Consider the following 11,254-nt stretch of genomic DNA (forward strand, 5'->3'; position numbering starts at 1 on the left):
AGTGTTGTCAGCCGTTCCCGTGCCGCTGAACGGACAGCACGGGCTCTGCGGTGTGAGCCGCTCCATCCCGCAGCCCGCCTCTGCCTTCAGGGTAACGAGGGAGTGGGAATAGTTCGGGTGTCTGTACCTACGGTGACTGTCACAGTTGTTTCATCCACTTGTGCTTTGGCCATGCAAATGTAGGTCAGAACTCTGCAGCCACGCTGAATGCAAAAGCAGATATTGCTGAAGAGTGTGGAAGGGCTTCTTGGTGGTTAAAAAGTTAACGGGGTTTATTGGGTTGGAATGATCACTTGGCTGCGTACTCTGGAGACTTTATTTTGCCATGATGCATAGGACCAATTGCAGCTTGATTGTTGCTATATTTATCAGGAACTGCTCTTTTTTCCTGCTCTAGAACAAAAAAGTGCATATATGACTGTAAGTGTCATTTTTACTTCACAAGATTGGCAGTATCCAAAAACTGATGGGCACGTCTGAGATAGTATGTAGTGCTTTATTCTGGATGTTTTAATTGAAAAGTCTTTGTTTTTGAAGCTTTCCTTTTTTATCCTACTGCAGTCAGCATTTTTGTATTTTGTCTAACAGATGATGGTGAAGATGATGACTCAGATTCTCACCCTGAAATGGTAACCATTTTAAGCATACCTTTCCATCTGTCTATTGAAGGGAGCAGGAGGAAGGGGAATTTCATTCTGTTCTGGGGAAATCTGGGCAGCTGGCTTGACTCTGTAGCTTGGGAAGGATTCATAATAGACCTGGAGGTTCAGCTATTTCTACCCAGGACTTTGTTATTCACGTGTAATAGAGAGACTTCTTCATGTGAAAACTAATGACAGGGATCAGAGGTGTCAGTGCTCTAGTGCTTGCTGATCCTTGTCACTGGAAACACACCAGCTTCTGGAAAGGTCACAGAGCAGTTACATGTGAGAAAGAAATCATCACCTTGTGATCAAGAAATCTTTTACTTCTTTGTACCTGAAGAATACTGGGTTTATACATGAGGAAAAAATTACTTCCAAGACTTTTTACAGATCTGTTTACCTTTGGTGGTGTTTTAAACATCATATTTTCTCAGACTTTGTATAAAAACATTTAGTAGAGAAATATTGTAACACCTGTACAGCACAGGAAAGGAGAAGCTCGTTTGTGAAGACAAATCTGCTGGTGCAGATTGGACCCACGTGCAGAGCGCTTTGATGAAACAGTCAGCCCTGCTTTGTGTCTGAAACATGTGGTAATAAATCATGTAAGGGAAGAGTTGCTTCAGTAGAGGTATGGATGAGGTGGAAATTTGAAGGGGTGGTTCTGAAATACAGATTTAGTGGGTAAGAGAGCTCCAGTGTGAAGTACTACTGTTTTGCAGTTTACTTCCAGTTTTGCAGTTGGTGGCAGAAGACCAGGTGTTGGCATGGTTTGGAGTCAGACTTGGGTTCAAATAGCAGCAGGAAAAATGAATGATCAGGGCCAAGAGGGGCCAGGCGAGGCTGGTAACTGCCTCTGGAGGTGTTCAAAACCACTGCCAGGGAGAAACGCACAGTTCTGGGCCTCCAATTATTTTGAAAATATTTTTTGTAAGATAATAGAAATATTGAGTTACAAAAACATTTTTGTTACATACCTGCTTTTAAAGCAAGTGTTTTTCTTTCCTTTTTTCCCCTTCTCCCTTAAATGCCTTATTTGCTTCAAGGAAATTGAAAGAGAAGATGATAGTAGCGATGATGATGTTGAAAGTAGTCTGCCACAGGATCCAGAAACATGTCTGCAGATGAACCACGTGTACCAGGAAGTTATCCAGGAAAAGATTGAGGAGGTCGAGCTTCTCATTGCACAAAACAAAGAACAGCAGGTGAGTGAAACTGCAGTAAAACGTTCAGTCCTTTGCTTTTCTGGGTTGCCATTTGCCATCTTCCCCTGCCCATCAAGCCCAGTAAAACTTCCTGGGATGTTCCTAATCCATCACAGGTACCAGTAGAATCAGCTGCAGCAGTTGTAGTTGTATTCATGTGCTGGTGCAGTGCTCAGCTTGTGGCCTGGAACCAGGTTCATTTTCTTCATGGCAGCTCAAAACAATTTTGCTTGACTGGCCTTTCAAATGGCTTATTTGGCTGATCTCTGCATTCTTTCTTATCACCAAAAATGCTACCTCTAGGGTATTTTATATCTTATATTTTAGCTTAATGCAGCAGGTTAGTTGGTTTTTTGGGGTTTGGTTTTTTTTAATCATCTGCCGTGTACTGTACAAGCTTAGGAAGTTCCAAATCCTGTCTTTAACACGTACACTGATTTACACTCTGGTGCTGCAGATTTGAACCCTGCCTGGGATGTTTGTGATGGCTCAGCTGCTGCTCTCTGAAATGAAGAATTTGAAGGAGACACTGATACTGTTTAATTAATTCTTGTATTTCAGAAGGAAATCATGGGCGAGCTTGGTGGTCAAAAAATAGCCAAGGCAGGAGATGGTAGAAATCTACCAGCGAATATATTTTTGGGTCATTTTATGAAGCCGTACTTTAAGGATAAAACAACAGGAATTGTAAGTAAATATAAGTAGGTTGCATACCAGTATGTCTTTCAATGAGAGATTTAAATTGTAACTGTTAGAACTGTGTCATGTTTCCGCTGTGTAACTGTGAATGTCACTCCTCACTTTGAAACCTTGTTTTTTTGTTGGTTTTTTTTCCTCTCACTTGTTACTTACTTACCCTCTTTTGGAAATGTTTGCTCAAGTCATGCCTGGCTGTGACATAGGAAAGTGAGTTCTGAGGAGTGGCATTCCAGTCACAGGCACCTGAACATTCTTGTTTTCAATTTAACTGTGATTGTTTGTCTTCATCTCCATGATCCAATTCCATCCTGTTGCTTAAGGTACTGGTTGTAATCTGATTTTCTTTGAGTTTTCTGAAGCAAATGCCACTACTTCTTTCATGTGTTTTTAAAGGGTCACAGGCAAAAGGAGATCTCAACTTGTTGTAGCTAAGATGTCAGCTGTCACCATACATACATTAATACAATATTTAAGCAAAGACTGGTAATTCTATTAATTCCTCCCCAAGTTGGTACACACGTAATGTACATCCCCACATTCAAAATGAGTCCTCAGCCAGCTGTCAGCTAACATGAGCAGGCCTGGCTCTGAGCTGAGAACGTGCCGTGTAATCACGGGCAAACTTACTTCATTGAAGTATGTATGTGTTTTCTTGTGTCTTCTGATGTACCTATGAGCTAGTACTAAGAAAGGTAACTTAGCAGTTTGAATGTGACAGTTTGCACACGTTTGAGTTACCAGTCTCTTTTTGTAGCAGTTCATGCTAGAGTTCTAAGAAGAAAGGACAATTTTTCTCTGGATCTGACTCTTCCAATGTCTCTAACCTTTCTAATCTTCATTAGGGCCCGCCTTCCAATGAAGATGCCAAGGAAAAGGCAGCTCAAGGCATAAAATCCTTTGAACAACTGATTTCAACCAAGTGTAAGAAACTCCATGTGCTGTTCAGTGTTCTGTAAGAGCTCTAACAAATGTATATATTCATATTGTTAGTTCCCCCCACTGTTTGCAGTTAAGCATCAACACTTCAGATATTTCATACTTGACTCCACAAAAAAAAGTAGGCAAAAGTAAATGGGATGTTCTGTAAATTGTTTCATGGAGTGATTAATGACTCGCTTCTTTCATTTGCATTTGTTTTGATGCATCATATAACAACTCCCGTGAGCTCTCCAAAACCAAATGAGATGTGCAAGGGTAGTGCTCAGATGAGAAAAGTTCAAGGGACACTTAAGCTCTAGATAGTTACAGACACCTGGGTGGTGCTCTTTACTGAGATCTCTTTGGAACTAAAACTGAGCAAGAGGCTGTGACTTGCCCAAGTCAGACGTGACATTAGTCATTTTGGTGGAGAACAGAATCAATTTACCTAGCCTCTGGTAACCGCTTTACCCAAGAATATTGTGTAGCTAATGAAGATGAGCTCTTATTGAAGACCTGGGGGATACTTTAACAGTGGTATTGAAAGCAGTAGATCTCTTTTCCTTGACCGTGGTTTTGCACTGATGGCTGAAGGCTCATCACCTTGTTTTGTCTAGGGAAAAGCAGAGAGAAGACGTTGTTGCAGAAATCAGTAGTAAGTGACCGCCTGCAGCGCCTGCTTCAACCAAAGTTGCTGAAGTAAGTACTGTGCAAAAATCTTTCTCTTTATGAGAGCATTGTATATGAAGGAACGAGGGGATACATGTGGAGATTCCCCCTTTCTTCAGCAAGTTCTTGTGTTAACTGTTTGCAATTCAGTAAGGTTACAAAACATGGCAGAGAGAATTTGACTGTCACTGTTGGGCCTGGGAGAGCCACTTTGTGAATTATAGCAGCAGTCTTCAAACTCTTCTGTCCTGTGGGCACCAGTGTAGAGGATGACACTGTTGTAGGTAGCAGAATCTTCCCTTCTTTGTTGGCATCTGTGTTATCTGTGTGTGCACGGTACCAAAGAGTCTTGGACTGCAACGTTCTGACCATAAGCAAGAGGTTACAGCATTTGGGTTGGGTTGTAAACACTTGATGATGGTTTTGTGGGTATCTGGCAGGTGGGAAGGTTTTGTTTGGTGTTGTGGCATTTTATAGCCATTCCCATTGACACAGTGGTATAACTTAAAATAGTCTGCTGGGCTTGAAGCTGAAACTGTGATATGTAGTGAGTCTTAATGGTGTGTCCAGCAAGAGGTTTCTGTGCCTGGAGCTGGTATGGTCTTTGTTTCTTGCTGTTGCAGCAGCAATTGTTTCTCTCTGTAAATACCAAATAATTAATCTGAGACGTCTTCTGGGTCAGTGATTTGCATTGAAGGGGCAAAAATAGGACAATGAGTGTGCCACGTGGGAAAGCCTAGAACAGCAACAGTTTTGTGTACTGTGGAAATAAACTTGCAGGGAAGAACCATGCTGATGGGGAAACTGCCATGTGTCTTCTGATGCCATTGACCTTGTTCCCATCTAGTCATATTAAGTAATGAAAAAAATGTCTTTGAACAGGTTGAGTTATTTGAATCGGAAACTGGAGAAAGTCAAGACTGAAACAGAGAACCAGATCTTGGAAAAGCAAATCAAAGAAGTGGAGCAAGAAATAGAGACAATTAAGTGAGATGTCTTCTTTTTGTGTTCTCGGTGAAAATGCAAGTCTGTTCTTGGAGTTTAATTCTTAAAGTTCCCTCCTTCCTTCGAGCACTTCTAGATGTGACATTTGGAGAAATGTTTATTTGTGGTGGCTTGCAAAAATTTAAGTGCTGTTCAAACTCTGCAGCGTTCTCATCTCCACAGTTCTTTACTAAGAATCGTGTTTTGAGTCTTGCTACAAAAATGCAGCGTCTATACCCGATATAGAGGCGCTGCTTTATATAGTTCTTGATTTATCAACAAAGGAGCAGAGAGCTCTGAAATTTTTAGTAGTTCTGAGCTTTTGCTCATTAACATGTCTAGAGCAATTTTTTTTTGATAATGCATTAGTTGTTTCGCCTTGTAAACCAACATCATCTTGTAGGGAACTCTCTTTAAGTTACCATGTGAAAGAGCCTGATGCTTTTAGGTAGTAAATGTTCAGTTCTTGTGGAAGTCAGTAACAGGTAGGAGGAATAAGATGAAGCAAGATCAGGAAGACAAAGTGACTGTTCCATTAACCATTTAATGTGGTTCTTTTTTTCTCTTTGTACCTTCTGCTTTAGCCAACTCCCAGAAAGTGACTTGTTGGGAAACAGATTCGATGAGCATGACTGGGAGAAAATTTCAAACATCCATGTAAGTGGGGAGATCAGCTGTTTTATTACTGCTGATATCTTTGTCCCTTTTCCTGAGAATTAGCTGATCTGGTCTAGTTTGCACCTGCTGTTGCCATCATGCATTTCTTGAAGTTGACTGTTAGGTGATCTCAACTTGGCAAGCATAGAAGTACTGAAAATTTGATCTCACTGGTGAAATTTGATTATTTAATTCTGGAAAACTTAGCAATAAGACATATCTGTAATGCAAAATATATTCCTTGTATCGGTGTTCCTGTCTGTCCAGGCGTTGAGTCCCAGCTCCAAGGCAAAACCAGATTTTTGCTGTTTCTTTTAGTTTGATGGACAACGTAGTTCAGAAGAACTGAGGAAGTTTTGGCAAAATTGGGAGCATCCAAGCATCAACAAAAAAGAATGGACTGAGGAGGAAATAGAGAGGCTAAAGAAGATAGCTGCTAAACATGGTTATCTGGACTGGCAGACTATAGCCCAAGAGCTGGGGGTAAGGTCTGAGCTCAGAAACAAGAGATGAAAAGTCCGTTAATTCTGACTTACCTGTGGTTTATATACATTTCCAGAAATGTTAATTCATTTTTAGTCAGTGCTTTTCTGAGAAACGTTCAAGAACAGTGCCAGTAAAGTTTGGTACTTCAGCCTTGCCCTCTTGCTTTTTATCCTTATAAATATCCAGTTACCTGAGTAACTCTGTTTCAATTGTTTTAAGACAAACAGGACGCCTTTTCAGTGCTTGCAGAAGTATCAAGCCTATAACAAAGATTTGAAAAGGAAAGAATGGACCAAAGATGAAGATCAGATGCTTTTAGAGCTTGTTCAAGAGATGAGAGTAGGAAGTCATATCCCATACAAGAAAAGTAAGTGACTTACAAGTGAAAATGTCTTCTATTCACCCGTAATGGTTGGGTTTTTTTTCATTCTCCCAAGCTTATGTCTATTAATAGTTCTGCATACTAGAGCACCCAGCCTAACCTGATTCAAGGAATCAGTGAAGTCTTATTTCCTATGAATGTTTTCATTTCCAGGATAGTCACAGTTCCGTGGTTTCGTGTTACCTTTCTAGCCTGTGATCTAGATAGGGCACAACAGTTCTGTGCCTCATCTCAGACTACAGATGTAACTGATTCTAAATCCAAGCCTGTGAGTGTAACACCTGGTGTGTTGAACCTGTCAGATACGTATTGGAGCTGAAACCTTTCCTAGTTCTCTGTTGTTGCAAGATGGATTGTTGGGTCATCACATCTCGTATGGATAATGCCATTTTCAATAGTAATATTTTGTGTGTGATGCTCTTTCAGTTCTTGTTTTGTACAATTTTTTTTTAAGTATTTAAGCTGAGATTTAAATGTTGCTTATGGCAATCCCGTGTTTGAAAATATCATGATTACAATGTAAGTAAAGGAAGAAACATTGTTTGCAACAGACTTTAAAAGACACCTTTGCATTTCTAGTTGCTTATTACATGGAAGGAAGAGATTCTGCTCAGCTGATTTATCGATGGACAAAAAGCGTGGACCCCAGTTTGAAGAAAGGACCCTGGACACCAGAGGAAGATGCTGTAAGCTCCATTCGCTAATGCCTAGAATTGCAGGGTGCAAAAATGAGAAGGTTAGACTGTTGAGATGTTTCCTGGCTATCTACATCTGAGTTTTAACAGTGTCACCAAGGAATGTAAAATGGCCCAAGATGGGCAGTTTACAAGTCAAGAGGGCTTAGAAGCTCCTAAACACTTCTGTTCAGAGATTTACAACACAGTGGAAACAAATACAACTGCTTCTGCCTCAGGCCTGTTATGATGATGATTGCTGAGAATTTCAACTCTTGCTTTGTGTGATTAACATAGATGCTGTTGGCTGCAGTTAAGAAGTATGGAGAGCGTGACTGGTATAAAATTCGGACTGAAGTGCCAGGGAGGAGCGATGCTCAGTGCAGAGATCGGTAAGTACAGTGAATGCAGCAACTGTGCTTTCAAGTTTATTACACAGAGCCAAGCTGCAACTTATTTTACAGATGTTTGATTTGCTTAAACCAGTGTCACTTTAAGGGCTGTTTTGTAAGAGTGGTTATAGTCTAAATACAGTCTCTTAACATTGTCTCCACATAACCCTGCATCTGTAGTTACGGAAGTCAAAAACTTGAAATGGAGTTTCACAGAGAGAAGAGCGCACCGTTGCCTGTGGTGTGCTACTCCCTCGGTACAGTTGCCTGTGGGTTAGCAGAAGTTGGGAAGGATAGTGTTCAGAATAAAGCAAAGAGGTCATTAAACCTGAATGGGTGCATGTAGGGAAGGAAGGCTGTTATCCACGTATTGTCTGTATCTGTGAAAATTATCTAGTCAGTGACTTCCTGTAGCTGAACGCCAATAATGAGGTGCTGAGCGATTTTCAGCCTTGGACCCAGCTTCAGGAGACTCAGAGTACAGTATGCCCTAATTCTGGTGACCCGTTTTACAGCTGCTTGTTGTATTGTGGCCTGGTATTTTTGAGAACAAAGAGATTGTAGCTGTAAGGATGGGACCCCTTAGAAAAGAAGAGCTCTGATAAGGAACACTGGTTTTGTTCAGCCTTGGAGTATGCAGTGATGATCAGAACCATACAAGCAGGATTGAAAGTTCCTTACTTTAATGTTTTCATTTTGAAGGTACTTAAAAGCATTGCACTGTGATGTAAAGAAAGGCAAGTGGAGTTTAGAGGAAGAGGAGCAGCTAATTGAACTGGTTCAAAAACATGGCCTGGGTAAGTGTTTCTGTGACTTAATCTTTAGAAGCTTAGAGAAGTAAGTATTATTAAGGAATTTATAATTGAAGTTTTCTTCTCTTTTATTTCAAGCCCTGCAGCTGATACTAGCTGTGCTTCTTACTGGTGATTGCAACCTTCCTTATATTGTGTAGTCTCTTCCTGGAAATTCAGTTATTGAGGGATTGTGTAGTAAAGAGTTTGGTAGCTGTGTTGGCAAGGTGTCAGAGCTGTGACAGTTTGGAGGGGCAAGTTCTCCCCTAAGCAGTCTGTGAAAGAGTTCTCTTATTTTCTCTAAGACAGCTTTCCTTCACAAATAGAAGCTTTTCAGCATTCAGTTTAAGCTTTCTTCAAAGCACTCTCTTACTACTGCAAGGGACTGTGTAGTTCTGCTAGGGTTTTTGTTATTGGTTTGTTTTCTAGTAGTTCCTAACCTTACCTGAGCGTACAGGAGTGCAAAGTCTGATCGAAGAACACGAGTGGGTGTTAAGGTTTTGAGATCCATTCATATAGTAACTGTTTCTTATACAGAGAAATGTAGAATATGTGTATAAAGTTCTGCACTGAAAAGGCCTGGCACTCAGTTTGTTGCATTAATAGGTGTGCTCTACTCTGCATCCTTTTCAGGTCACTGGAGTAAAATAGCTTCTGAATTGCCACATCGGACTGGCTCCCAATGTCTAAGCAAGTGGAAACTCATGATTGGGTCTAAGGTATTGCACAAAATCCTGCTTATGTCTCAGTCCTATCTCTTTAATTAAGATTCTTTAAACTAAAAGTGAAATCAATACAAAAATTGGCATTGATTTCACACAGTCAGGATTTTTGTCGTGGATGTTCATGGTCTGATTTTTTGTTGCGTTTAAGCAGCCTTTGTTCTGAAGGTCCAAAGTTAATTTGCTGTATATTCATATATTATCCAGAATTTCTTTTCTTCTTTGAAGTGCCTGTAAAGATGGGATATACTGAGGCTTTCATGTATGTACCTCACAAGTTGCCAGTTTTGGTACCAGGCACTCCAGAGATTCTGGCTGCTTAAGACAGTGTTAAAGATATTCTTGTTTCCATTGGCCAAGCACCTGCCCTAGGAAAGGGTTCCTAGAAACCTGGAAGTGTTGAGATGGGGCATTGTACTTGGTTTGTAGTTCCACGTGCACCACTTCTGTAACACAAACTTGTCTCTATCTGTAGCTTTTTCTTTGCACACCAGAATCTAAACCAATAAAAATCTGTGTCCAAAGGCAATTGTCAATGGTACTGGATTTAGTTAATCTTAGCAAGTAAAGCAGAACTATCCATTTGGAAGCCACACCTTACAGATAGGATACTGCCCCATAAAACTTTCTAACTTACTGATTTGAGAGATTTGCAAGTCAAGGGTGAACGCTGACTAAAACTTGTCTGTGCTTTTTTTGACTGAGAAGAAAAGATCTAGGCCAACAAAACGCCAACACGTGCAAGAGAGTTCCAGCTCTTCAGAGAGTAGCAGTGAAGATGTGGAACTGGACTTATCAGACAGTTCAGAAGAGGAGACAACAAGCAAGGAGGAGTGTGCAGTTCCCAGCATTGATTTGTGGATCCCAACACAGACAAATATGCAGGAGTCAAACAAAGGAAGATACCAGACTCCATCCCTTTTCTCTCCTGTGAGTGCTGATGCAAAGGCCAGTAGCAGCGAAGTTCCAAGTGCAACGTGTGATGGAGACAAGGACAGAGCTGCCGGTAAATCGTCAGAGTTGAACACCCTCCTGAGGGGCATTGCACGTCCCCATTCAACAGACATTGTTGTGAAGAATCCAGAAGAAATAATCAACAAGGTGAATCCTGGGATTCTCAGTCTGTTCTTGATGGGGTTGGAGCTTAGATCTGAAACCACCAAGAAGGGCAGTTGCTGCAGGAGTATGTGATGAGTAGATGGCAAAATCTTCTTCGTGTCTCTGCTGGCTGCTTTCTCTTTATGCCATTGGGAGGTGCTGTTGGAAACTGAGCTGTGGGATTAAACAGAAATTTCTAGTACTGCCTCCCCATGCATTACCTAGAAAACAGCTGTGTTCTTTCTTACCCATAGTGTCACAGAAACAAAGCCTCTTTTATATCTTCACAAAGCAGAATTGTTCAGTGAGTTGTGGTGTCTCTCTACCCCGGTGACTAGGACATACAGGCCTAAAGTTTGTAAGAATTGAGTTACTTTTATACAACTGTATGTGATTCTGAGTTGGGTTTTCACCCTTAATCAGGCACTGAAACGGTTCAAACCATTGTTTAGCACATTTTTGCAGAAAGATACTCCTTAGCAAAATATTAAATGTCACAATTGCTATTTAAGTTCATGTAAGCAAAAACTTTCTGACGTTTCTCTTAAGAATTGCACATGTGCCCTAGACTGCAGGGTCAGTTGCACTGATGCCAAGTTTGATTACAGAAAGGGTGTGTTCTGGGGGTTATGGTATGCAAGGGTTGCAAGTGCTTTAATTTTGGTTACAAATACAGCATTATTTTACTGGGACAGGTTTAGGGAAGAGTCAGTGGCTTTTCCAGACCTCTTCCTATGCCTTCCTTTGTACTGTTAAGCTAAGAAATGCAAAGAGAATCATCCAATAAATTTTGACCCTCGGTGTGAGTGTTTGTAGATACTTCACACAAAGGCTTTTACGAAATGGCGATTTGGTATTGTGATAAGGACTAAAAGGTAAGGTAAGCGTCTGCACTTCGGGGCTGATTTTGTTTAATAAGATACTTCTAACAGC

General features: G+C 40.9%; 1 protein-coding gene across 1 annotated transcript in view; it reads left to right on the top strand.

The window, feature by feature from the left end:
• Window positions 1-588: 588 nt before the first annotated feature.
• Window positions 589-11,254, top strand: part of SNAPC4 (small nuclear RNA activating complex polypeptide 4) — a gene marked incomplete at its 5' end in the record, with an annotated part of 15,179 nt that continues 4,513 nt past the window's right edge. Inside the window, 14 exons of the mRNA XM_010164507.1 lie at window positions 589-629; window positions 1,691-1,849; window positions 2,411-2,536; window positions 3,391-3,469; window positions 4,084-4,165; window positions 5,018-5,122; window positions 5,704-5,776; window positions 6,095-6,259; window positions 6,482-6,629; window positions 7,224-7,330; window positions 7,616-7,710; window positions 8,413-8,507; window positions 9,135-9,220; window positions 9,932-10,324. Coding sequence (XP_010162809.1) covers window positions 589-629; window positions 1,691-1,849; window positions 2,411-2,536; window positions 3,391-3,469; window positions 4,084-4,165; window positions 5,018-5,122; window positions 5,704-5,776; window positions 6,095-6,259; window positions 6,482-6,629; window positions 7,224-7,330; window positions 7,616-7,710; window positions 8,413-8,507; window positions 9,135-9,220; window positions 9,932-10,324 — 1,754 coding nt within the window. The remainder of the gene's footprint in view (window positions 630-1,690; window positions 1,850-2,410; window positions 2,537-3,390; window positions 3,470-4,083; window positions 4,166-5,017; window positions 5,123-5,703; window positions 5,777-6,094; window positions 6,260-6,481; window positions 6,630-7,223; window positions 7,331-7,615; window positions 7,711-8,412; window positions 8,508-9,134; window positions 9,221-9,931; window positions 10,325-11,254) is intronic.

This window comes from Antrostomus carolinensis, unplaced genomic scaffold (assembly GCF_000700745.2).
Source record: "Antrostomus carolinensis isolate BGI_N321 unplaced genomic scaffold, ASM70074v2 scaffold14433, whole genome shotgun sequence".
Taxonomy (NCBI): Eukaryota; Metazoa; Chordata; class Aves; order Caprimulgiformes; family Caprimulgidae; genus Antrostomus; species Antrostomus carolinensis.